Source organism: Aulonocara sp. 'chitande type north' Nkhata Bay, linkage group LG4 (assembly GCF_057382095.1).
Source record: "Aulonocara sp. 'chitande type north' Nkhata Bay isolate Kocher_YH1m ecotype deep benthic linkage group LG4, A_spYH_male_GT1.1, whole genome shotgun sequence".
NCBI classification, from domain to species: Eukaryota; Metazoa; Chordata; class Actinopteri; order Cichliformes; family Cichlidae; genus Aulonocara; species Aulonocara sp. 'chitande type north' Nkhata Bay.
In genome coordinates, this window is record NC_141347.1 from 21655046 (window position 1) to 21682815 (window position 27770).

A 27770-nucleotide genomic window follows, 5' to 3' on the forward strand; every position below is an offset into this window, starting at 1 on the left:
TCTTCTTTTTCGAATCTTCGGATCACGTGCGCGCTGAACCGTGGAGTGGGATCAGTTCGGATTACGAATAAACCGTGATCCAGTGCACCACTACTCTCTTGCTCTCTGTCCTGCCAGGCCCTCTTATTGGCCTCTGTGACCTCCTTAGTGATCAGGAGGGGGTGTAGTCTCCCCAGGACACAATAAAACATGCAATAAAATATAAGAACAAAACACTGTACATTATTAAAATATTGAAACTAAAAAAACACATGCACATGCAACACATGCAAAATAAAAACACTTAGGTGAACTTGTCCATTTCACCCCGTGACATAAACAAAGAAATTGTCTGTGTGGTGGCTGACGGGAGTAAAAGTGACTCGTGAGATAATTAACCAAGAGTTTTTGAATTGCCTTTTTTATAACGTGGCCTACCCTTTTTAGTTTTGTCAATATTGTAAATACTGAAAAGTGTTATTGTAGGTGTTGGGTCTGCACTTCAGCAGGCCCGCTAGTTCAGACTTATTCCTGTGAACAAAGCAAGACAGCTCAACCAGTTTTACTCGCTAGCAAGGGGAGGATCTCAGAGCAGCACCTCTGCCTTCAGTCTCAGACCACTCCAAAAACCCAGCTTCCCCTGCAGCCTTTTATTCTGTGACACACAGTTTATGCAAACACACATTATAAACCCCCCCCCCCCTATGGTGCATCATAAAACTAGGGCACTGAGTGTGTGTGTGTGTGTGTAACCATATGCAATTGTGTGTGCGTATATGCATGTGCACGTGAGTGAGTGTTGTGTGGATGTGGGTGTTTTTGTGTGACTTCCTGCTGATCACAAAGGGTCATCTCCCCTCACCCTTTATATGGCACAGGTGCAAGCACAGGTGAGGACATAAAGGGCAAGAAGTAAAACATCCTCACTAAATAAGGACATCCAGAACCTTACATGCAATGTCTGCAGTTAAACACTATAACTAATTACCTCCCCCACCATTGAGCCCGGGGAGGAGGACAGAAACAGAAGAATGTCTTTGATCATACAGTTTAAGGCAAGGCTTACAAATTTAAGTACAATATTGGCAACATGTAACAATTTCAACCTAACAGTTGCGCTTGAATATATTTGATATAGGCCACCCAATTAAGGTAAATATTATGTTTTTAGTTGTTAGAAGAATCTGATGAGCGATATTTAATTTTTTGTTGTTTTGTTTTTCTGGTTTCCCCCTGAGGGATTGCCACCTTAACGTTGTCAGGGGCTTGCATCCCTCAGTGACTCTAAAAGCTAAACTAGCAGAAGCTTAGCCTTCAGGTGGGACACCCAAGTTGATCATGTCTTAGGATAGTGGCCTAACAAAGTGTAATCAGCTGAGACTGAAGAAGTCACTTGGATGAGAGACAAAACGTTTCTCCCACAAAACGCTACGTCCAGATGAACAGAATCAACTTTTGGAGATAGAGTTATGAACCTTTCACATGCCATGCTAGATTAGCAACATTTGTCTGCTCAAATATAAATATGCATAATAATAATTAAATTTTAAATAGACAAAAAAACCCAACAATGTAACAATGAAATTAATATTTTACCTACATCCTCAACTTGTATAACACATCTATGTCCACATGACAATTATGACCCAAGAATGTGTTTATAGTTTAAGTATCCATGTGGACTGTCTTTTATAATAGATGATGAACTCTCCACCTAAACTAACTCAGTCAGTGCCTTGTGTCTCAGATATTTCTCCAAGCAGTAGATAGCAATGGGATCTCTGTCTGCATCAAACTTATTTGCAAAAAGGTGATGCTGTTCAATCAACCACTGCAGGTCTCCAGCACCATACACACATACTGATTTGACATGGTGGCCTTTACATTCTGGGTATACTGCTTGCAGGGAACCCTCTGACCCCTCGTGCCACTGCCACTTGACCATCCGGGCAATTGCATTCATGTCCGTCATGTCGAATTTACGGTTGGGCCATGTTGAGCCAGGAACACCAGGTATTCGTTGTATTGTTGCCCACAGAAACTCATCAGGACTGTAGGTGTCTTTGGCCCACTCAATGAGGGCCTGTATTCGCTTGTCTTCAAACACACTGCGAACGTAACCTCGGTTGACCACAATATAGGCATTTCCTGATAGTATGGGCAGATTGAAGGGAGCTGGATCCTTTGTTTTTCCTATTGGCTGGGACAATTGAAAAGTTAATATGATGGTGAAGTTTTTTACAATAGCAAGGTGAATTGATTAATAGCTACATGATACAATGTAAAAAATCTCCAAATGAAGTACCTGGACTTTTCCATCAACTACTCGGTGAGCATTAGACACTCTTCCCTTCTTTCCTTGAGGCATTTCCTCTGACTCCAAACTGTTACCTCCTTTTAGTGCACGCAAAGCTTGCACAATTTCCAAGTTAGTTTTTAGAGGGAAATCCTGACCACAGAGGTTGATGAAGTATTTCCATGTTGTACTGGTATTATAGAGATCAGCCATGCAGTTAAGATCAGCCTGGACACGTGTCCAGCCAGTGTAGACCACATTCATAGCTTCGCTGACCATGAACACATTTGAGAAACAGGAAGTAATGGCTTTGATGGCAGCAAAGACTGAGGCCTGTGCTTTTTTGTCCACATGGACACAATAAATATTTTGAGGTGCGTAAATAGCTCGCAGTAGTCGCTCAAAGTTCTGCACCTATGGATAAAAATAATTTAGTTTTCTTTGTGAAATGTTTTTGCTGGAACTGTACTGTACTAATGACTTAATGGACAACAATGTTTGATATATATATATATATATATATATATATATATATATGCGTTGTTATGGGTTAACTGTCCGTTGTTATGGGTTAACTGTCCGTTGCCATGGGTTACCGGTCCGTTGCCATGGTAACCGGTCCGTTGCCATGGGTTACCTGACCGTTGCCATGGGTTAACTGTCCGTTGTCATGCGTTAACTGTCCGTTGCCATGCGTTTACATGTGTTGTTATGGGTTAACTGTCCGTTGCCATGCGTTTACATGCGTTGTTATGGGTTAACTGTCCGTTGCCATGCGTTTACATGCGTTGTTATGGGTTAACTGTCCGTTGCCATGCGTTTACATGCGTTGTTATGGGTTAACTGTCCGTTGCCATGCGTTTACATGCGTTGTTATGGGTTAACTGTCCGTTGCCATGGGTTATATGACCGTTGCCATGGGTTAACTGTCCGTTGCCATGCGTTAACTGTCCGTTGCCATGTGTTTACATGCGTTGTTATGGGTTAACTGTCCGTTGCCATGCGTTTACATGCGTTGTTATGGGTTAACTGTCCGTTGCCATGCGTTTACATGCGTTGTTATGGGTTAACTGTCCGTTGCCATGGGTTATATGACCGTTGCCATGGGTTAACTGTCCGTTGCCATGCGTTTACAAGCGTTGTTATGGGTTAACTGTCCGTTGCCATGCGTTTACATGCGTTGTTATGGGTTAACTGTCCGTTGCCATGCGTTTACATGCGTTGTTATGGGTTAACTGTCCGTTGCCATGGGTTACCGGTCCGTTGCCATGGTAACCGGTCTGTTGCCATGGTAACCGGTCCGTTGCCATGGGTAACCGGTCCGTTGCCATGGTAACCGGTCCGTTGCCATGGGTTACCTGACCGTTGCCATGGGTTAACTGTCCGTTGCCATGCGTTTACATGCGTTGTTATGGGTTAACTGTCCGTTGCCATGCGTTTACATGCGTTGTTATGGGTTAACTGTCCGTTGCCATGGGTTATATGACCGTTGCCATGGGTTAACTGTCCGTTGCCATGCGTTTACATGCGTTGTTATGGGTTAACTGTCCGTTGCCATGCGTTTACATGCGTTGTTATGGGTTAACTGTCCGTTGCCATGCGTTTACATGCGTTGTTATGGGTTAACTGTCCGTTGCCATGCGTTTACATGCGTTGTTATGGGTTAACTGTCCGTTGCCATGGGTTACCGGTCCGTTGCCATGGTAACCGGTCTGTTGCCATGGTAACCGGTCCGTTGCCATGGGTAACCGGTCCGTTGCCATGGGTAACCGGTCCGTTGCCATGGGTTACCTGACCGTTGCCATGGGTTAACTGTCCGTTGCCATGCGTTTACATGCGTTGTTATGGGTTAACTGTCCGTTACCATGCGTTTACATGCGTTGTTATGGGTTAACTGTCCGTTGCCATGGGTTATATGACCGTTGCCATGGGTTAACTGTCCGTTGCCATGCGTTTACATGCGTTGTTATGGGTTAACTGTCCGTTGCCATGCGTTTACATGCGTTGTTATGGGTTAACTGTCCGTTGCCATGGGTTTACATGCGTTGTTATGGGTTAACTGTCCGTTGCCATGGGTTATATGACCGTTGCCATGGGTTAACTGTCCGTTGCCATGCGTTTACATGCGTTGTTATGGGTTAACTGTCCGTTGCCATGCGTTTACATGCGTTGCCATGGGTTACCTGACCGTTGCCATGCGTTTACATGCGTTGTTATGGGTTAACTGTCCGTTGCCATGGGTTACCGGTCCGTTGCCATGGTAACCGGTCCGTTGCCATGGTAACCGGTCCGTTGCCATGGTAACCGGTCCGTTGCCATGGGTTACCTGACCGTTGCCATGGGTTAACTGTCCGTTGCCATGCGTTAACTGTCCGTTGCCATGCGTTTACATGTGTTGTTATGGGTTAACTGTCCGTTGCCATGCGTTTACATGCGTTGTTATGGGTTAACTGTCCGTTGCCATGGGTTACTGGTCCGTTGCCATGGTAACCGGTCCGTTGCCATGGGTTACCGGTCCGTTGCCATGGTAACCGGTCCGTTGCCATGGTAACCGGTCCGTTGCCATGGGTAACCGGTCCGTTGCCATGGTAACCGGTCCGTTGCCATGGGTCACCTGACCGTTGCCATGGGTTAACTGTCCGTTGCCATGGGTTACATGACCGTTGCCATGGGTTAACTGTCCGTTGCCATGCGTTTACATGCGTTGTTATGGGTTAACTGTCCGTTGCCATGCGTTTACATGCGTTGTTATGGGTTAACTGTCCGTTGCCATGGGTTATATGACCGTTGCCATGGGTTAACTGTCCGTTGCCATGCGTTAACTGTCCGTTGCCATGTGTTTACATGCGTTGTTATGGGTTAACTGTCCGTTGCCATGCGTTTACATGCGTTGTTATGGGTTAACTGTCCGTTGCCATGCGTTTACATGCGTTGTTATGGGTTAACTGTCCGTTGCCATGGGTTATATGACCGTTGCCATGGGTTAACTGTCCGTTGCCATGCGTTTACATGCGTTGTTATGGGTTAACTGTCCGTTGCCATGCGTTTACATGCGTTGTTATGGGTTAACTGTCCGTTGCCATGCGTTTACATGCGTTGTTATGGGTTAACTGTCCGTTGCCATGGGTTACCGGTCCGTTGCCATGGTAACCGGTCTGTTGCCATGGTAACCGGTCCGTTGCCATGGGTAACCGGTCCGTTGCCATGGTAACCGGTCCGTTGCCATGGGTTACCTGACCGTTGCCATGGGTTAACTGTCCGTTGCCATGCGTTTACATGCGTTGTTATGGGTTAACTGTCCGTTGCCATGCGTTTACATGCGTTGTTATGGGTTAACTGTCCGTTGCCATGGGTTATATGACCGTTGCCATGGGTTAACTGTCCGTTGCCATGCGTTTACATGCGTTGTTATGGGTTAACTGTCCGTTGCCATGCGTTTACATGCGTTGTTATGGGTTAACTGTCCGTTGCCATGCGTTTACATGCGTTGTTATGGGTTAACTGTCCGTTGCCATGCGTTTACATGCGTTGTTATGGGTTAACTGTCCGTTGCCATGGGTTATATGACCGTTGCCATGGGTTAACTGTCCGTTGCCATGCGTTTACATGCGTTGTTATGGGTTAACTGTCCGTTGCCATGCGTTTACATGCGTTGTTATGGGTTAACTGTCCGTTGCCATGCGTTTACATGCGTTGTTATGGGTTAACTGTCCGTTGCCATGGGTTACCGGTCCGTTGCCATGGTAACCGGTCCGTTGCCATGGGTTACCGGTCCGTTGCCATGGTAACCGGTCCGTTGCCATGGTAACCGGTCCGTTGCCATGGGTTACCTGACCGTTGCCATGGGTTAACTGTCCGTTGCCATGCGTTAACTGTCCGTTGCCATGCGTTTACATGTGTTGTTATGGGTTAACTGTCCGTTGCCATGCGTTTACATGCGTTGTTATGGGTTAACTGTCCGTTGCCATGCGTTTACATGCGTTGTTATGGGTTAACTGTCCGTTGCCATGGGTTACTGGTCCGTTGCCATGGTAACCGGTCCGTTGCCATGGGTTACCGGTCCGTTGCCATGGTAACCGGTCCGTTGCCATGGGTAACCGGTCCGTTGCCATGGTAACCGGTCCGTTGCCATGGGTTACCTGACCGTTGCCATGGGTTAACTGTCCGTTGCCATGCGTTTACATGCGTTGTTATGGGTTAACTGTCCGTTGCCATGCGTTTACATGCGTTGTTATGGGTTAACTGTCCGTTGCCATGGGTTATATGACCGTTGCCATGGGTTAACTGTCCGTTGCCATGCGTTTACATGCGTTGTTATGGGTTAACTGTCCGTTGCCATGCGTTTACATGCGTTGTTATGGGTTAACTGTCCGTTGCCATGGGTTATATGACCGTTGCCATGCGTTTACATGCGTTGTTATGGGTTAACTGTCCGTTGCCATGCGTTTACATGCGTTGTTATGGGTTAACTGTCCGTTGCCATGCGTTTACATGCGTTGTTATGGGTTAACTGTCCGTTGCCATGGGTTATATGACCGTTGCCATGGGTTAACTGTCCGTTGCCATGCGTTTACATGCGTTGTTATGGGTTAACTGTCCGTTGCCATGCGTTTACATGCGTTGTTATGGGTTAACTGTCCGTTGCCATGCGTTTACATGCGTTGTTATGGGTTAACTGTCCGTTGCCATGGTAACCGGTCCGTTGCCATGGGTTACCGGTCCGTTGCCATGGTAACCGGTCCGTTGCCATGGGTAACCGGTCCGTTGCCATGGTAACCGGTCCGTTGCCATGGGTTACCTGACCGTTGCCATGGGTTAACTGTCCGTTGCCATGCGTTTACATGCGTTGTTATGGGTTAACTGTCCGTTGCCATGCGTTTACATGCGTTGTTATGGGTTAACTGTCCGTTGCCATGGGTTATATGACCGTTGCCATGGGTTAACTGTCCGTTGCCATGCGTTTACATGCGTTGTTATGGGTTAACTGTCCGTTGCCATGCGTTTACATGCGTTGTTATGGGTTAACTGTCCGTTGCCATGCGTTTACATGCGTTGTTATGGGTTAACTGTCCGTTGCCATGGGTTACCGGTCCGTTGCCATGGTAACCGGTCCGTTGCCATGGTAACCGGTCCGTTGCCATGGGTTACCTGACCGTTGCCATGGGTTAACTGTCCGTTGCCATGCGTTTACATGCGTTGTTATGGGTTAACTGTCCGTTGCCATGCGTTTACATGCGTTGTTATGGGTTAACTGTCCGTTGCCATGCGTTTACATGCGTTGTTATGGGTTAACTGTCCGTTGCCATGGGTTACCGGTCCGTTGCCATGGTAACCGGTCCGTTGCCATGGTAACCGGTCCGTTGCCATGGTAACCGGTCAGTTGCCATGGGTTACCTGACCGTTGCCATGGGTTAACTGTCCGTTGCCATGGGTTAACTGTCCGTTGCCATGGGTTACCTGACCGTTGCCATGGGTTAACTGTCCGTTGCCATGCGTTTACATGCGTTGTTATGGGTTAACTGTCCGTTGCCATGCGTTTACATGCGTTGTTATGGGTTAACTGTCCGTTGCCATGGGTTATATGACCGTTGCCATGGGTTAACTGTCCGTTGCCATGCGTTTACATGCGTTGTTATGGGTTAACTGTCCGTTGCCATGCGTTTACATGCGTTGTTATGGGTTAACTGTCCGTTGCCATGCGTTTACATGCGTTGTTATGGGTTAACTGTCCGTTGCCATGGGTTATATGACCGTTGCCATGGGTTAACTGTCCGTTGCCATGCGTTTACATGCGTTGTTATGGGTTAACTGTCCGTTGCCATGCGTTTACATGCGTTGTTATGGGTTAACTGTCCGTTGCCATGGGTTACTGGTCCGTTGCCATGGTAACCGGTCCGTTGCCATGGGTTACCGGTCCGTTGCCATGGTAACCGGTCCGTTGCCATGGTAACCGGTCCGTTGCCATGGTAACCGGTCCGTTGCCATGGGTTACCTGACCGTTGCCATGGGTTAACTGTCCGTTGCCATGGGTTATATGACCGTTGCCATGGGTTAACTGTCCGTTGCCATGCGTTTACATGCGTTGTTATGGGTTAACTGTCCGTTGCCATGCGTTTACATGCGTTGTTATGGGTTAACTGTCCGTTGCCATGGGTTATATGACCGTTGCCATGGGTTAACTGTCCGTTGCCATGTGTTTACATGCGTTGTTATGGGTTAACTGTCCGTTGCCATGCGTTTACATGCGTTGTTATGGGTTAACTGTCCGTTGCCATGGGTTATATGACCGTTGCCATGGGTTAACTGTCCGTTGCCATGCGTTTACATGCGTTGTTATGGGTTAACTGTCCGTTGCCATGCGTTTACATGCGTTGTTATGGGTTAACTGTCCGTTGCCATGGGTTACCGGTCCGTTGCCATGGTAACCGGTCTGTTGCCATGGTAACCAGTCCGTTGCCATGGGTAACCGGTCCGTTGCCATGGTAACCGGTCCGTTGCCATGGGTTACCTGACCGTTGCCATGGGTTAACTGTCCGTTGCCATGCGTTTACATGCGTTGTTATGGGTTAACTGTCCGTTGCCATGCGTTTACATGCGTTGTTATGGGTTAACTGTCCGTTGCCATGGGTTATATGACCGTTGCCATGGGTTAACTGTCCGTTGCCATGCGTTTACATGCGTTGTTATGGGTTAACTGTCCGTTGCCATGCGTTTACATGCGTTGTTATGGGTTAACTGTCCGTTGCCATGCGTTTACATGCGTTGTTATGGGTTAACTGTCCGTTGCCATGGGTTATATGACCGTTGCCATGGGTTAACTGTCCGTTGCCATGCGTTTACATGCGTTGTTATGGGTTAACTGTCCGTTGCCATGCGTTTACATGCGTTGTTATGGGTTAACTGTCCGTTGCCATGCGTTTACATGCGTTGTTATGGGTTAACTGTCCGTTGCCATGGGTTACCGGTCCGTTGCCATGGTAACCGGTCCGTTGCCATGGTAACCGGTCCGTTGCCATGGGTTACCTGACCGTTGCCATGGGTTAACTGTCCGTTGCCATGCGTTAACTGTCCGTTGCCATGCGTTAACTGTCCGTTGCCATGCGTTTACATGTGTTGTTATGGGTTAACTGTCCGTTGCCATGCGTTTACATGCGTTGTTATGGGTTAACTGTCCGTTGCCATGCGTTTACATGCGTTGTTATGGGTTAACTGTCCGTTGCCATGGGTTATATGACCGTTGCCATGGGTTAACTGTCCGTTGCCATGCGTTAACTGTCCGTTGCCATGTGTTTACATGCGTTGTTATGGGTTAACTGTCCGTTGCCATGCGTTTACATGCGTTGTTATGGGTTAACTGTCCGTTGCCATGCGTTTACATGCGTTGTTATGGGTTAACTGTCCGTTGCCATGGGTTATATGACCGTTGCCATGGGTTAACTGTCCGTTGCCATGCGTTTACATGCGTTGTTATGGGTTAACTGTCCGTTGCCATGCGTTTACATGCGTTGTTATGGGTTAACTGTCCGTTGCCATGCGTTTACATGCGTTGTTATGGGTTAACTGTCCGTTGCCATGGGTTACCGGTCCGTTGCCATGGTAACCGGTCCGTTGCCATGGGTTACCTGACCGTTGCCATGGGTTAACTGTCCGTTGCCATGCGTTAACTGTCCGTTGCCATGCGTTAACTGTCCGTTGCCATGCGTTTACATGTGTTGTTATGGGTTAACTGTCCGTTGCCATGCGTTTACATGCGTTGTTATGGGTTAACTGTCCGTTGCCATGCGTTTACATGCGTTGTTATGGGTTAACTGTCCGTTGCCATGGGTTATATGACCGTTGCCATGGGTTAACTGTCCGTTGCCATGCGTTTACATGCGTTGTTATGGGTTAACTGTCCGTTGCCATGGGTTATATGACCGTTGCCATGGGTTAACTGTCCGTTGCCATGCGTTAACTGTCCGTTGCCATGTGTTTACATGCGTTGTTATGGGTTAACTGTCCGTTGCCATGCGTTTACATGCGTTGTTATGGGTTAACTGTCCGTTGCCATGCGTTAACTGTCCGTTGCCATGCGTTTACATGTGTTGTTATGGGTTAACTGTCCGTTGCCATGCGTTTACATGCGTTGTTATGGGTTAACTGTCCGTTGCCATGCGTTTACATGCGTTGTTATGGGTTAACTGTCCGTTGCCATGGGTTATATGACCGTTGCCATGGGTTAACTGTCCGTTGCCATGCGTTTACATGCGTTGTTATGGGTTAACTGTCCGTTGCCATGCGTTTACATGCGTTGTTATGGGTTAACTGTCCGTTGCCATGCGTTTACATGCGTTGTTATGGGTTAACTGTCCGTTGCCATGGGTTACCGGTCCGTTGCCATGGTAACCGGTCCGTTGCCATGGTAACCGGTCCGTTGCCATGGGTTACCTGACCGTTGCCATGGGTTAACTGTCCGTTGCCATGCGTTAACTGTCCGTTGCCATTCGTTTACATGCGTTGTTATGGGTTAACTGTCCGTTGCCATGCGTTTACATGCGTTGTTATGGGTTAACTGTCCGTTGCCATGGGTTAACTGTCCGTTGCCATGCGTTAACTGTCCGTTGCCATGCGTTTACATGTGTTGTTATGGGTTAACTGTCCGTTGCCATGCGTTTACATGTGTTGTTATGGGTTAACTGTCCGTTGCCATGCGTTTACATGCGTTGTTATGGGTTAACTGTCCGTTGCCATGGGTTATATGACCGTTGCCATGGGTTAACTGTCCGTTGCCATGGGTTAACTGTCCGTTGCCATGCGTTTACATGCGTTGTTATGGGTTAACTGTCCGTTGCCATGCGTTTACATGCGTTGTTATGGGTTAACTGTCCGTTGCCATGGGTTACCGGTCCGTTGCCATGGTAACCGGTCCGTTGCCATGGTAACCGGTCCGTTGCCATGGGTTACCGGTCCGTTGCCATGGTAACCGGTCCGTTGCCATGGGTAACCGGTCCGTTGCCATGGTAACCGGTCCGTTGCCATGGGTTACCTGACCGTTGCCATGGGTTAACTGTCCGTTGCCATGCGTTTACATGCGTTGTTATGGGTTAACTGTCCGTTGCCATGGGTTATATGACCGTTGCCATGGGTTAACTGTCCGTTGCCATGCGTTTACATGCGTTGTTATGGGTTAACTGTCCGTTGCCATGCGTTTACATGCGTTGTTATGGGTTAACTGTCCGTTGCCATGCGTTTACATGCGTTGTTATGGGTTAACTGTCCGTTGCCATGGGTAACCGGTCCGTTGCCATGGTAACCGGTCCGTTGCCATGGGTTACCTGACCGTTGCCATGGGTTAACTGTCCGTTGCCATGCGTTAACTGTCCGTTGCCATGCGTTTACATGTGTTGTTATGGGTTAACTGTCCGTTGCCATGCGTTTACATGCGTTGTTATGGGTTAACTGTCCGTTGCCATGGGTTACCGGTCCGTTGCCATGGTAACCGGTCCGTTGCCATGGGTTACCGGTCCGTTGCCATGGTAACCGGTCCGTTGCCATGGGTAACCGGTCCGTTGCCATGGTAACCGGTCCGTTGCCATGGGTTACCTGACCGTTGCCATGGGTTAACTGTCCGTTGCCATGCGTTTACATGCGTTGTTATGGGTTAACTGTCCGTTGCCATGCGTTTACATGCGTTGTTATGGGTTAACTGTCCGTTGCCATGGGTTATATGACCGTTGCCATGGGTTAACTGTCCGTTGCCATGCGTTTACATGCGTTGTTATGGGTTAACTGTCCGTTGCCATGCGTTTACATGCGTTGTTATGGGTTAACTGTCCGTTGCCATGCGTTTACATGCGTTGTTATGGGTTAACTGTCCGTTGCCATGGGTTACCGGTCCGTTGCCATGGTAACCGGTCCGTTGCCATGGGTAACCAGTCCGTTGCCATGGTAACCGGTCCGTTGCCATGGGTTACCTGACCGTTGCCATGGGTTAACTGTCCGTTGCCATGCGTTTACATGCGTTGTTATGGGTTAACTGTCCGTTGCCATGCGTTTACATGCGTTGTTATGGGTTAACTGTCCGTTGCCATGCGTTTACATGCGTTGTTATGGGTTAACTGTCCGTTGCCATGGGTTATATGACCGTTGCCATGGGTTAACTGTCCGTTGCCATGCGTTTACATGCGTTGTTATGGGTTAACTGTCCGTTGCCATGCGTTTACATGCGTTGTTATGGGTTAACTGTCCGTTGCCATGGGTTACCGGTCCGTTGCCATGGTAACCGGTCCGTTGCCATGGTAACCGGTCCGTTGCCATGGGTTACCGGTCCGTTGCCATGGTAACCGGTCCGTTGCCATGGTAACCGGTCCGTTGCCATGGGTTACCTGACCGTTGCCATGGGTTAACTGTCCGTTGCCATGCGTTAACTGTCCGTTGCCATGCGTTTACATGTGTTGTTATGGGTTAACTGTCCGTTGCCATGCGTTTACATGTGTTGTTATGGGTTAACTGTCCGTTGCCATGCGTTTACATGCGTTGTTATGGGTTAACTGTCCGTTGCCATGGGTTATATGACCGTTGCCATGGGTTAACTGTCCGTTGCCATGGGTTAACTGTCCGTTGCCATGCGTTTACATGCGTTGTTATGGGTTAACTGTCCGTTGCCATGCGTTTACATGCGTTGTTATGGGTTAACTGTCCGTTGCCATGCGTTTACATGCGTTGTTATGGGTTAACTGTCCGTTGCCATGGGTTACCGGTCCGTTGCCATGGTAACCGGTCCGTTGCCATGGTAACCGGTCCGTTGCCATGGGTTACCTGACCGTTGCCATGGGTTAACTGTCCGTTGCCATGCGTTAACTGTCCGTTGCCATGCGTTAACTGTCCGTTGCCATGCGTTTACATGTGTTGTTATGGGTTAACTGTCCGTTGCCATGCGTTTACATGCGTTGTTATGGGTTAACTGTCCGTTGCCATGCGTTTACATGCGTTGTTATGGGTTAACTGTCCGTTGCCATGGGTTATATGACCGTTGCCATGGGTTAACTGTCCGTTGCCATGCGTTAACTGTCCGTTGCCATGTGTTTACATGCGTTGTTATGGGTTAACTGTCCGTTGCCATGCGTTTACATGCGTTGTTATGGGTTAACTGTCCGTTGCCATGCGTTTACATGCGTTGTTATGGGTTAACTGTCCGTTGCCATGGGTTATATGACCGTTGCCATGGGTTAACTGTCCGTTGCCATGCGTTTACATGCGTTGTTATGGGTTAACTGTCCGTTGCCATGCGTTTACATGCGTTGTTATGGGTTAACTGTCCGTTGCCATGCGTTTACATGCGTTGTTATGGGTTAACTGTCCGTTGCCATGGGTTACCGGTCCGTTGCCATGGTAACCGGTCCGTTGCCATGGGTTACCTGACCGTTGCCATGGGTTAACTGTCCGTTGCCATGCGTTAACTGTCCGTTGCCATGCGTTAACTGTCCGTTGCCATGCGTTTACATGTGTTGTTATGGGTTAACTGTCCGTTGCCATGCGTTTACATGCGTTGTTATGGGTTAACTGTCCGTTGCCATGCGTTTACATGCGTTGTTATGGGTTAACTGTCCGTTGCCATGGGTTATATGACCGTTGCCATGGGTTAACTGTCCGTTGCCATGCGTTAACTGTCCGTTGCCATGTGTTTACATGCGTTGTTATGGGTTAACTGTCCGTTGCCATGCGTTTACATGCGTTGTTATGGGTTAACTGTCCGTTGCCATGCGTTTACATGCGTTGTTATGGGTTAACTGTCCGTTGCCATGGGTTAACTGTCCGTTGCCATGCGTTAACTGTCCGTTGCCATGCGTTTACATGTGTTGTTATGGGTTAACTGTCCGTTGCCATGCGTTTACATGCGTTGTTATGGGTTAACTGTCCGTTGCCATGCGTTTACATGCGTTGTTATGGGTTAACTGTCCGTTGCCATGGGTTATATGACCGTTGCCATGGGTTAACTGTCCGTTGCCATGCGTTTACATGCGTTGTTATGGGTTAACTGTCCGTTGCCATGCGTTTACATGCGTTGTTATGGGTTAACTGTCCGTTGCCATGCGTTTACATGCGTTGTTATGGGTTAACTGTCCGTTGCCATGGGTTACCGGTCCGTTGCCATGGTAACCGGTCCGTTGCCATGGTAACCGGTCCGTTGCCATGGGTTACCTGACCGTTGCCATGGGTTAACTGTCCGTTGCCATGCGTTAACTGTCCGTTGCCATGCGTTTACATGTGTTGTTATGGGTTAACTGTCCGTTGCCATGCGTTTACATGCGTTGTTATGGGTTAACTGTCCGTTGCCATGGGTTATATGACCGTTGCCATGGGTTAACTGTCCGTTGCCATGGGTTAACTGTCCGTTGCCATGCGTTTACATGCGTTGTTATGGGTTAACTGTCCGTTGCCATGCGTTTACATGCGTTGTTATGGGTTAACTGTCCGTTGCCATGGGTTACCGGTCCGTTGCCATGGTAACCGGTCCGTTGCCATGGTAACCGGTCCGTTGCCATGGGTTACCGGTCCGTTGCCATGGTAACCGGTCCGTTGCCATGGGTAACCGGTCCGTTGCCATGGTAACCGGTCCGTTGCCATGGGTTACCTGACCGTTGCCATGGGTTAACTGTCCGTTGCCATGCGTTTACATGCGTTGTTATGGGTTAACTGTCCGTTGCCATGCGTTTACATGCGTTGTTATGGGTTAACTGTCCGTTGCCATGGGTTATATGACCGTTGCCATGGGTTAACTGTCCGTTGCCATGCGTTTACATGCGTTGTTATGGGTTAACTGTCCGTTGCCATGCGTTTACATGCGTTGTTATGGGTTAACTGTCCGTTGCCATGGGTAACCGGTCCGTTGCCATGGTAACCGGTCCGTTGCCATGGGTTACCTGACCGTTGCCATGGGTTAACTGTCCGTTGCCATGCGTTAACTGTCCGTTGCCATGCGTTTACATGTGTTGTTATGGGTTAACTGTCCGTTGCCATGCGTTTACATGCGTTGTTATGGGTTAACTGTCCGTTGCCATGGGTTACCGGTCCGTTGCCATGGTAACCGGTCCGTTGCCATGGGTTACCGGTCCGTTGCCATGGTAACCGGTCCGTTGCCATGGGTAACCGGTCCGTTGCCATGGTAACCGGTCCGTTGCCATGGGTTACCTGACCGTTGCCATGGGTTAACTGTCCGTTGCCATGCGTTTACATGCGTTGTTATGGGTTAACTGTCCGTTGCCATGCGTTTACATGCGTTGTTATGGGTTAACTGTCCGTTGCCATGGGTTATATGACCGTTGCCATGGGTTAACTGTCCGTTGCCATGCGTTTACATGCGTTGTTATGGGTTAACTGTCCGTTGCCATGCGTTTACATGCGTTGTTATGGGTTAACTGTCCGTTGCCATGCGTTTACATGCGTTGTTATGGGTTAACTGTCCGTTGCCATGGGTTACCGGTCCGTTGCCATGGTAACCGGTCCGTTGCCATGGGTAACCAGTCCGTTGCCATGGTAACCGGTCCGTTGCCATGGGTTACCTGACCGTTGCCATGGGTTAACTGTCCGTTGCCATGCGTTTACATGCGTTGTTATGGGTTAACTGTCCGTTGCCATGCGTTTACATGCGTTGTTATGGGTTAACTGTCCGTTGCCATGCGTTTACATGCGTTGTTATGGGTTAACTGTCCGTTGCCATGGGTTATATGACCGTTGCCATGGGTTAACTGTCCGTTGCCATGCGTTTACATGCGTTGTTATGGGTTAACTGTCCGTTGCCATGCGTTTACATGCGTTGTTATGGGTTAACTGTCCGTTGCCATGGGTTACCGGTCCGTTGCCATGGTAACCGGTCCGTTGCCATGGTAACCGGTCCGTTGCCATGGGTTACCGGTCCGTTGCCATGGTAACCGGTCCGTTGCCATGGTAACCGGTCCGTTGCCATGGGTTACCTGACCGTTGCCATGGGTTAACTGTCCGTTGCCATGCGTTAACTGTCCGTTGCCATGCGTTTACATGTGTTGTTATGGGTTAACTGTCCGTTGCCATGCGTTTACATGTGTTGTTATGGGTTAACTGTCCGTTGCCATGCGTTTACATGCGTTGTTATGGGTTAACTGTCCGTTGCCATGGGTTATATGACCGTTGCCATGGGTTAACTGTCCGTTGCCATGGGTTAACTGTCCGTTGCCATGCGTTTACATGCGTTGTTATGGGTTAACTGTCCGTTGCCATGCGTTTACATGCGTTGTTATGGGTTAACTGTCCGTTGCCATGGGTTACCGGTCCGTTGCCATGGTAACCGGTCCGTTGCCATGGTAACCGGTCCGTTGCCATGGGTTACCGGTCCGTTGCCATGGTAACCGGTCCGTTGCCATGGGTTACCTGACCGTTGCCATGGGTTAACTGTCCGTTGCCATGCGTTAACTGTCCGTTGCCATGCGTTTACATGTGTTGTTATGGGTTAACTGTCCGTTGCCATGCGTTTACATGCGTTGTTATGGGTTAACTGTCCGTTGCCATGGGTTATATGACCGTTGCCATGGGTTAACTGTCCGTTGCCATGCGTTAACATGCGTTGTTATGGGTTAACTGTCCGTTGCCATGCGTTTACATGCGTTGTTATGGGTTAACTGTCCGTTGCCATGCGTTTACATGCGTTGTTATGGGTTAACTGTCCGTTGCCATGGGTTACCGGTCCGTTGCCATGGTAACCGGTCCGTTGCCATGGTAACCGGTCCGTTGCCATGGGTTACCTGACCGTTGCCATGGGTTAACTGTCCGTTGCCATGCGTTAACTGTCCGTTGCCATGCGTTTACATGCGTTGTTATGGGTTAACTGTCCGTTGCCATGGGTTATATGACCGTTGCCATGGGTTAACTGTCCGTTGCCATGCGTTAACTGTCCGTTGCCATGTGTTTACATGCGTTGTTATGGGTTAACTGTCCGTTGCCATGCGTTTACATGCGTTGTTATGGGTTAACTGTCCGTTGCCATGCGTTTACATGCGTTGTTATGGGTTAACTGTCCGTTGCCATGGGTTACCGGTCCGTTGCCATGGTAACCGGTCCGTTGCCATGGTAACCGGTCCGTTGCCATGGGTTACCTGACCGTTGCCATGCATTAACATGGCAACGGTCAGGTAACCCATGGCAACGGACCGGTTACCATGGCAACGGACAGTTAACGCATGGCAACGGACAGTTAACCCATAACAACGCATGTAAACGCATGGCAACGGACAGTTAACCCATAACAACGCATGTAAACGCATGGCAACGGACAGTTAACCCATAACAACACATGTAAACGCATGGCAACGTTTACATATATATATATATATATATATATAAAAACACCCAGCACGCCCCTGCGGGCGGTTTATCCTTCAAGCTCGGGTCCTCTACCAGAGGCCTGGGAGCTTGAGGGTCCTGCGCAGTATCTTAGCTGTTCCCAGGACTGCGCTCTTCTGGACAGAGATCTCCGATGTTGTTCCCGGGATCTGCTGGAGCCACTCGCCTAGCTTGGGAGTCACCGCACCTAGTGCTCCGATTACCACGGGGACCACCGTTACCTTCACCCTCCACATCCTCTCGAGCTCTTCTCTGAGCCCTTGGTATTTCTCCAGCTTCTCGTGTTCCTTCTTCCTGATATTGCTGTCATTCGGAACCGCTACATCGATCACTACGGCCGTCTTCTTCTGTTTGTCTACCACCACTATGTCCGGTTGGTTAGCCACCACCATTTTGTCCGTCTGTATCTGGAAGTCCCACAGGATCTTAGCTCGGTCATTCTCCACCACCCTTGGGGGCATCTCCCATTTTGACCTCGGGACTTCCAGGTTATACTCGGCACAGATGTTCCTGTACACTATGCCGGCCACTTGGTTATGGCGTTCCATGTATGCCTTGCCTGCTAGCATCTTGCACCCTATATATATATATATATATATATATATATATATATATATATATATATATATATATATAAGATAGATGTGTGTGTGTGTGTGTGTGTGTGTGTAGAAAATTTTGAAATTTAAAATGTAAACAATCCAAATGTAAGCACCGTTTACATCTACTGCAAAGATTTGCAGTAAAATTTTATTATACAAAATACATACCTTGTGATGGACAACCATAGAGTAAGCCAGAGGAAAGTCCTCTTCTTCCTTGCTTAACGGGAATGTTATGTATTTCCTACTTTTTTGGAATTTCCTGTAAATTCACAGTTTTGAAGAAGTAACGTTGCTTTTAAAAGTCCATATATTAAAATCATGACCAAGAGTTAAAGAGTTACTGAAAGCTGCCATTTAGAGCAACAAACCTGCAGTCTTGGGTTGCATTGATGTAATACTCATCAGGGATCTGAATAACCTTCTGGAAGTTGTTGGTGATGGTCAGTAATTTGGCTTGCAGCAATGCCTCCTTCTCTCCCTGCAGGATTGCTGAGCAGTTGCAAACTTTCTCTGGGCTCTCATCTTCATCGGTATAAACTAGCCATTGATACTTGAGGATGTAGGCAGGACTTTCGCCTGTTTTTAGCTGACTAAGTAGGAAAAGTATCCATAGTGATCCCAGTACAGCACTGAACTTGAATAATTGTAGCCAGCAGCCTCGTTTTAAATATCGCATTATTTACAGTAAGTAGAAAATCTCAAATACAATAATAGTAAAGCTTGTGATAGCTGCTAAAAATGTCTGTCAGACACCTGTGAAACAACAAAATAATAATGATTAATGTTTGTTCCTTTCATGAAGGTATGCAAATCAGTCCATCCATTACTGCACCTGGAACCAAGCAATAATGTGAGTAAGGAAAACATACACAGACACACTTTTTTTTTCATGTGAAACGCTACTTCTTTTTGGAACTTTAGAACAAAATATTCATATGTTGGACTGAAATGCAAAGCAACACTACATGTTTGGAAATCTCTGTCGTTTAACATCGTAAATCTGAGTGGATTCACTTGAATCCACGTTTTTTTTTGTCTTCCATGTTACAGTGGGGCAAAAAAGTATTTAGTCAGCCACCGATTGTGCAAGTTCCCCCACTTAAAATGATGACAGAGGTCAGTAATTTGCACCAGAGGTACACTTCAACTGTGAGAGACAGAATGTGGAAAAAAAAAAAAAATCCATGAATCCACATGGTAGGATTTGTAAAGAATTTATTCGTAAATTAGGGTGGAAAATAAGTATTTGGTCACCTCAAACAAGGAAGATCTCTGGCTCTCACAGACCTGTAACGTCTTCTGTAAGAAGCTTTTCTGTCCCCCACTCGTTACCTGTATGAATGGCACCTGTTTGAACTCATCATCTGTATAAAAGACACCTGTCCACAGCCTCAAACAGTCAGACTCCAAACGCCGCCATGGCCAAGACCAAAGAGCTTTCGAAGGACACCAGGAAAAGTATTGTAGACCTGCACCAGACTGGGAAGAGTGAATCTGCAATAGGCAAGCAGCTTGGTGTGAAAAAATCAACTGTGGGAGCAATCATCAGAAAATGGAAGACATACAAGACCACTGATAATCTCCCTCGATCTGGGGCTCCACGCAAGATCTCATCCCGTGGGGTCAAAATGATCATGAGAACGGTGAGCAAAGATCCCAGAACCACACGGGGGGACCTGGTGAATGACCTGCAGAGAGCTGGGACCAAAGTAACAAAGGTCACCATCAGTAACACACTACAACGGCAGGGAATCAAATCCCGCAGTGCCAGACGTGTTCCGCTGCTGAAGCCAGTGCATGTCCAGGCCCGTCTGAAGTTTGCCAGAGAGCACATGGATGATACAGCAGAGGATTGGGAGAATGTCATGTGGTCAGATGAAACCAAAGTAGAACTTTTTGGTATAAACTCAACTCGTCGTGTTTGGAGGAAGAAGAATACTGAGTTGCATCCCAAGAACACCATACCTACTGTGAAGCATGGGGGTGGAAACATCATGCTATGGGGCTGTTTTTCTGCCAAGGGGACAGGACGACTGATCCGTGTTAAGGACAGAATGAATGGGGCCATGTATCGTGAGATTTTGAGCCAAAACCTCCTTCCATCAGTGAGAACTTTGAAGATGAAACGAGGCTGGGTCTTCCAACATGACAATGATCCAAAACACACTGCCCGGGCAACAAAGGAGTGGCTCCGTAAGAAGCATTTGAAAGTCCTGGAGTGGCCTAGCCAGTCTCCAGACCTCAACCCCATAGAAAATCTGTGGCGGGAGTTGAAAGTCCGTGTTGCTCGGCGACAGCCCCAAAACATCACTGTTCTCGAGAAGATCTGCATGGAGGAATGGGCCAAAATACCAGCTACTGTGTGTGCAAACCTGGTAAAGACCTATAGTAAACGTTTGACCTCTGTTATTGCCAACAAAGGTTATGTTACAAAGTATTGAGTGAGGCAAATCTGAACACATCCTGTCAGCATTTTTCAGATGAATACATTTAAGTAAACAACTTAGTTTCACACTTTAGGATCTGTAGCCATTACAAGAGTTATAGAGCATTTTGGGGATTGCACAGGCATCGGTTTTCTATTGCCCATTTGCGGGGAGTAAGCGCGCCCCCCATTTGCGAGGTGTGCCCACTGCTTGCTCCACAGGGTGGAGACCAACAGAGAAGGGCGGGGGATTCTCTGGCTTCTGGATTCATCTGATAACCAGCTCGCAAAAAAAAAACGAAATAAAAACAAACCAACAAACACAAAAACAGAAGATATTATGACACAGCCTTTCAATTTGCACCGATGTGTTTTCCAAATTCTATCATACACATATATGCAAAAAGTGAGCGCGAGGGTCCTCGGTGCACCTGCTTGCTGCTGTGTTGAAGTCTCTCACACGCACGCACGCACGCACGCACGCACGCACGCACACACACACACACACACACACACACACACACATTGTTTTAATCACTTTCTGTCCTGTGCTTGAAGTTTGATTTAGGCTTCTGCAGGAAATCTATGTCCTTTTAACCCTATGTTCCAACCTTCCACGCCATTCAAGTGTAATTATATTTCATGGGAGGTGCACATCAGGTCACGTGGAAGGTTATGGTGTAGATTTCAGGGATTTTTCTCATCATGAATGTATTAATGCAGTTTAAAATGCTCTGCACAAACACCTTTAGACTCTTTTAGGCCACAGTAACGTGATGCCAGCCAGAAAACAAGTGTTCCAGTATGTGTTTCTTGTGTTTTTGTGGGGTTTTTTTCTCTTCTTTGGTTCTTCAGTTGTATTTTAAAGATTCAAGGACAGGGGCAGGTTAGCTGAGAGTAAATGCTGTGCTACATTCATATCGCCCTACACATTAATGTCAAATAAATTAGATTAAGATTTGCAAGCTTAGCAAAATTAAGGCTATAAATGATCCATAATGCAGCTCTGCATTTCAAACCTGTCAGAGAACAATCGGGGTACATTTAATACATATAATTAATCGTCTTTTCCTTTCTTTTTTTTAGGCTTGCTTTATATATTATACTTCATATTAAAGATTGACAATCCAAAATATATTACTTTTAATTAAGCCTTTCTTCTCTGCGGGCTCTTTTGAAACACACAGAGTTGGTGTTTAGTTTGGTGTTTACTTTAACACAATCTGCCGCATGCGTGTGTTTGTGTGTGTGTGTGAGACCCTTAACATTAATTTCCTGTTTAAATTAAACGGATCAGAGTCATGAGCTTAATGGGCACGCTCTCTTTACGTTTCTGTCTCGTTGTCATCTTATCTTTAATGCTGTTGTGTACTGTTGAAAACACGCAGTTCTTTGAATCTTTGGGCTGAAGGAAGGACACTACTCGGTGTATATATGCTCAATCAACAATCATTTATTTCGGTACAAATCACAATAAGAGCATTACAACGTCCGGACGGGAGAGATGCCTGCAGAGGTTCGACAGCATGTCTCAAAATGGTGGCAACTTTCACAGACTTTTATAGCTAATCCCAGCCCCCCTCTTTGTCATAAAAGCTGCATCTTCACATGTTTTTCTAATTCTTAGTGAGCCTGGCTCCTGACCTTGCCTCCCTGTCTTTCTGTGTGAAACTGGAAGGGGGGGTAAAGAATGTGGTTTTATCTCTTCTGCCCAGACACCTAGTCTCCCTCTTATGGCCTTCTTCACATGATTCAGCAGTAAAACATTCTCAAGAAAACAGTGTCAGACATTCACAGCTGATCAAGGATACAGAGTAATGCACATTTTGTCTAATGAACTACAAATGATTATGTTTCTTTTATTCAAGAGTATAATAGAGACTAAACTACATACATAGCACACCATTAGAACTAAAGGATAATATATGGCCTGCAGCTGTTAAGCTAATTTACTACCTTGACTACTGGTCATAAAATGGCATATGTTTAACTACTAGTCTTTAACAGTACACGTTCTGTTATTTTTACAGCCTTTGCCCTTTATTTTCGCCCTCGTGACCCCCCTGCTGTGAGTTTTATAGTAATGCACAAAGCTGACAGGTGAATGGATAGTTCTATAGAATAAAACACAAAAGCGGCTAAATAATCACCTACCATGGAAAATGCAGACAAAAGACGGCCAAGCGTCATTTCTCCAAATAACATGTTGTGTTTGTCTAAGCGAGACAGTCACTGGGTGTCACGTACGTTCACACAAATACACAAACGCATGACCTGCTGTCATCTATAACATAATCTGAAGATCCCACTTCCTCTTCCTCACATTTAATCTGATGACTGCTGGTGTCTCGTTTTTGTTGCAGTGATGATCGATTGATTAGTAAGAATGTGCAACTTTATGATTGGATCCCAAAAAACTAGTCATCACACACAGTACTGTGTAAAAGTCTTGAGCCACCCATTATTCTTTATGTCTTGGCAGGTGGATGATTTATTGAAACATACATGGATATACATATACAGCATATACAGTAAAAACAGAGCTTGTACTATTCTAACGAGCTTCAGAGTGAATATTAAGTATGAGTGCCTTTATTCTTCAGCTCTATGTCAGCTCTGTGAGGATCTTCAGGATCAGTTCTCCAGGGTTCATGAAGGATGTTCAAAGCTCTTCTTTGGATGTTTCTGCCTTTTGTTCTGTTCTCTGTCAGGATGATCTCACAGAGATCTGGCTCTGGGGAGGCCCATCCATCACTGATAGTGTTCCTCTATATGTTCTTCTATCCAGGTATGATTTAATTATTAGCAGATGGGTTCCAGAAGGTGGATCAAACTGATTGTATTTTTCTTCCTTCATAATTCATCTGTTTATCAAAGATCTCCAACATCACAGACTGACCTGCAGCTGAGACCATGACAGAGCAATCTGTCTGAGAGACTGCAGTCAGTCCAAATTGGGCTGCAACTGTTTGGAGATGGGTTGCCTCCCACCAGACAATCTGTGCAGTTACTCTGCAGTCAAAAGACGCTGAGGGTGTTACACGATCAACATCTGGGCCTTTAGTTGGTTTAGTTGGTTGCTGGAACTACTTGCAGTTCGTCATCAAACAAAAAAGAAAATTCAGTGTAATCACGGGACAACCACAGATTTATCTTTCCCTCGTCACAAGGAGGTTGTCATCCTATTTTTACTCTAATCCAGGGGTGGGGGACTCTAAATTGCGTCCTCAACATGTCTTGAAGTTCTCCAGAGGCCTGGTAATGAACTGATCATTTGATTCCGGTGTGTTGACCCAGGGTGATATCTAAAACCTGCAGGAGACGGGGCCTTGACCCCTGCTCTAGTCCAATATGATAAAAGCTAGCTTGGCTCGTACTAACTGCTAAATGGAAGGAATCCGGTCTTTGGGTGATGACGTGATGAATCCTGCTTCCGGGCCCAAACTACTCTGTGTTTAATAAGGCTTTTGTGTTTTTTACATGTTTTAATGCTTTGTATCTTGTTCTATTTAATCTCAACAAGCCCTAAAAACAGTCAGTGATCACTGTCGGCCTCTCTCGGGTTTTATTACCACTAATCATTTTAAAGCTTAGTTTTCAAAACTTTATGATGTAACTACAGCCCAGCCCATGCAGCAGTATATTAATAACTAATCTGGTATTGTGGATGGATTATCTCAGCTGTTCTCCCGACTGAAGTTCGGTCCGTTTACAGCATCCTGCCATGCGATTGCATTTGTCCCGAACCTTCGGGAACACTCACGTTAACTTTGAGTGGAAAAAAGTTAGCGTTCATCGTCTAGCTTCAGTTTATATTATGCTAACATATCTGTGTCGCTAGCGATCAAGTAGCACATCATTATATACCAGCTAACCCAATTTCAGTAACCCTACAAACGTCACTGCTGTTTAGTTTCCTGTCTTCATTTATGTTGGAAGTGATAGCAGAGCTGTACGTTTTAATTTGTTTTGCAAATCTCTCATTCAGAACATGGTATATTTTATTAACAGATAAGTTACAGAATAGAGTAATCTCAAGAAACATCCTTCAGCTACTTTTTTACTTTTACTTGAGTAAATGAGTTGAGTCAGTACTTCAACTTTTAGTGGAATATTTTTTAACAGTAGTTTATGAACTTTTACTTAACTAATGTCTGTACTTTTGCCAGCTCTGATACTCAAATGGGAATGTCTGACTAGTTGATGGTATAAATTTCTGGCTTCAGACTAGTTTTTGCACCTTTACTGACAGTATAGTTTCTCGGTTAACATCTCTCACTTACTTTTGCTCTCTGCCTTTCAACCTGCATTAAAGAGAACACCTCAAAGGCAAAGTATGGTTTAATGCCACTCAAGCAGATCAATACTAAAACTCCATCCCTTTTAATTACATTAATTAAATTTCATGCAGCAGTTCATTCACTTTAGTTAATTTGTGTGAAAAAAAGCAAAGTAGAAAGTTGTGATTTAACATAAACTTTATTTTACAGTTATTACATAGGAGAGAGAGAGAGATTCTTAAGCATTCTGGGCCTGAGCTGCCATCATTCGCTCTTTTTGCTTCATTAGACATTTCCTTGCACTGGCATAAGCTCCCAGGTCTCCATCTACAAAGAGGAAAGATGACAATTTAATACATGAAGCGACTGTGCAGCAAAACAGAAAAAGCTCTCCAAAAATCAGGAAATCACAATATGCAAAAACCCAAATCTCCTTTACATAGGAAAAGAAAAGCAAACTCACAAACTCAAAAGCTGGAAATAATGACACTTAATGATAAATGTTGTGTGCCATGACTGAACACTTATTGCTTATAAACTGCACACATCAAAGCTCTGGAACAGCTCAGTACTTACAGCGTGACTGGAAGTTCTTTGTCACCTCATTGAACTGCTGAATTTCCTTAGCACAGTTCTGCTGGTAGCTGTGTCCTTCTCTCTGCTGGCAGGCCCTCAAACGCTCCTGGATCACCTTCACGATCTCCTGATCCACTTTGCTGAGGGACAAGACAGAAACACAAGGGGATTTTCATTTTCTGTCAAAGTCTGTCAGACAGACTTGCCATCTTCTGATCTCTCCCAAATTGTTATGTGTCTTTCAGTCTGGCTGACTGGAATGCTCTAATGCTGTTTGAGACCGTTTCTGAAGCCAGCAAGCACCATACTGGCAGTTTGCTTTGTGTCATTGTGCTACAAGGTGAACTGCTGCCCCCTATTCATGTTACTGCACTCTGGTGAACACAGTTTCTTTAATGTTCTCCTATATTTGGCTACACTCATGCAATCCCTGCAAAAAAATCTCCAAAGCATGCTTGGGGATATGTGCTCGATCCTGTCACCACCATGCTTTTTGCAGAAGGTGTGTTGGCCAGGTGATGAGCTGTAGGTATTGCTCTGCCAGAATGCTGGGACTTCTGGCCAGTTACATCTTTTGCTTCATGCTCTGAGTCATTTAGAAGCATCAACACAAACGCAAAGAAGTCTGTCAGTATCCTGTCACATAAAGAAAAAAGCCCAGAGCCTCATGAAAGATCCACCCCACCCCAGACACTGTTTTAACTTTTCAGAACAGTAGAAACAGTGAGAAAAAAACAAAAACAAAAACTTTTTTTTTAACCAAAAGCTATTTTGTAAAGTGAAAAACAAATCGTGCAATAAATGGCTGTAGAACATGACATGTCCTGTTTTGGCATGATCTATGTTTTACTTAGACATTTTATAAATTCTATGTTTACTTTTACAGGCTTGTACATATATTATAGGCTTTATACAGTTGTTTGTTTTTTAAATAGACATATTGTAAGCCTCTTGTCCCCCAGAGCTTTGTATTGAGAGGACATTGCATGCAATTTCACTATATATTCATTCATCTATAATATGAACCAAAGCCTAACCTTATTTTTTATTTATTAAATACAGTACACATTTTCTTTATAAAATGAATTTGAGCTTTGTAAATATTAACTCGGTTACTTTCCACCCTACTGATTAAAAAAACAAAAAACAAAACAAAACAGTGTATGAGACTTTTTTGATGTCAGAGGGGCATGCTAACAAAACTTGTACTTCCTGACCTGCACCATGTTATTTATTCAAAATGCCCACAAACCTTTTGACAAAGATGAAGCCCAAAAGATGAGGTTGTGATGTGAGTATTTTGCGTTTTTGTAGACGATTTTACCTAGGCATAATGCAATATGTGTTTGATTCATTAACAGTGTGTGTGTTACACTTGTGCCTCCACTCAAGTTGAAACATCTTTAGGACTTTTAATGCACAATAAATGATGTCTGTATATATTTGCAAAACGCATTTCAGTTGCTTAAATTTAATTAGTTTACAAAACAACTCTAAAACTATGTTTTCCTTTGTCATTAACATTACAAAGTGCAGACTGGTGGACAAAAAATGCATTCATGTGAAAAGTTTTCATCCCTCTGAATCTCACTCGTATGTTACTTACTAGTCTCTCCTCCACTGCATCTCTGCCTCGTAGTAGCAGGGGTAATCTCCCTCTTTGCACTCCGTCAGGTCAGGAACACGACGGAACTTCTGGTGGTAGTACACGATCTTGTTTTTAGCCCGAATACTGTCAACAGCATCTGGGCGAAGGAAGGAAAGGGTTCAAAGCTCATATAAACTCAGTCCAGGCTGAGTAGGTTGTACATTGCTAGCATAAACATCTAACTAACCGCGGACTTCTACCGCAAAACCTGACATCTACTCGCACAAAACAAAGCTTGTAACTTATCTAGATTTAAACAATTCAGTGGAAGAAAAAGCACCACTTTAAATAAACCAGAATGCGTATACAGCGTCCTCAGTTCTTGTGCTATGTTGTAGAGCTACCCTGTTAGCCGAGTTAGCTTCCAGTTACCTCTAAATGTGGTGACAGGCAGGTCCACGGAATAATAGAAGAGCTTAGACAAAATCAGAGCTGGGTTTGGCAGTGCTGTTTGTTTGTCCACAACCGGAGTCTGCCGAGGAGGCTCTGGGTATGCCCCTTTATCGTAGTCTGCAGGCATTTTTGTACCCTGTTTTGAACAAAACTGAAAAACCCCTACAATTCGACCTCGACAGGTCTCCTTTGGACGGAGCGCATGCGCAGGAAA

General features: G+C 46.0%; 2 protein-coding genes across 2 annotated transcripts; both read right to left on the bottom strand.

Moving 5' to 3' along the window:
• Positions 1–1693: 1693 nt before the first annotated feature.
• LOC147332507 (beta-1,3-galactosyl-O-glycosyl-glycoprotein beta-1,6-N-acetylglucosaminyltransferase-like) lies at positions 1694–18910 on the bottom strand. The gene is made up of 4 exons (XM_086290609.1): positions 18603–18910; positions 18400–18493; positions 2285–2689; positions 1694–2179 (listed from the first exon to the last, which is right to left on the bottom strand). The coding sequence occupies exons 1-4, from the start codon at positions 18908–18910 to the stop codon at positions 1694–1696; spliced, it is 1293 nt and encodes a 430-aa protein (XP_086146735.1).
• Positions 18911–25119: 6209 nt separating this feature from the next.
• ndufb10 (NADH:ubiquinone oxidoreductase subunit B10) lies at positions 25120–27769 on the bottom strand. The gene is made up of 4 exons (XM_086290610.1): positions 27536–27769; positions 27122–27260; positions 25516–25655; positions 25120–25266 (listed from the first exon to the last, which is right to left on the bottom strand). The coding sequence occupies exons 1-4, from the start codon at positions 27681–27683 to the stop codon at positions 25178–25180; spliced, it is 516 nt and encodes a 171-aa protein (XP_086146736.1). The 5' UTR covers positions 27684–27769; the 3' UTR covers positions 25120–25177.
• Between the last annotated feature and the right edge of the window lies 1 nt (position 27770).

Excerpts from the sequence above, each read along its gene's own strand:
- LOC147332507 (XM_086290609.1), bottom strand. The coding sequence starts at position 18,910 with ATGCGATATTTAAAACGAGGCTGCTGGCTACAATTATTCAAGTTCAGT. Across the intron at positions 18,494-18,602 it reads AATGCAACCCAAGACTGCAG|GAAATTCCAAAAAAGTAGGA; the intron begins GTTTGTTGCTCT and ends GTGAATTTACAG. Across the intron at positions 2,690-18,399 it reads CTATGGTTGTCCATCACAAG|GTGCAGAACTTTGAGCGACT; the intron begins GTATGTATTTTG and ends TTTTATCCATAG.
- ndufb10 (XM_086290610.1), bottom strand. The coding sequence starts at position 27,683 with ATGCCTGCAGACTACGATAAAGGGGCATACCCAGAGCCTCCTCGGCAG. Across the intron at positions 27,261-27,535 it reads GCCTGTCACCACATTTAGAG|ATGCTGTTGACAGTATTCGG; the intron begins GTAACTGGAAGC and ends TCCTTCGCCCAG. Across the intron at positions 25,267-25,515 it reads AAAGAACTTCCAGTCACGCT|ATGGAGACCTGGGAGCTTAT; the intron begins GTAAGTACTGAG and ends TCCTCTTTGTAG.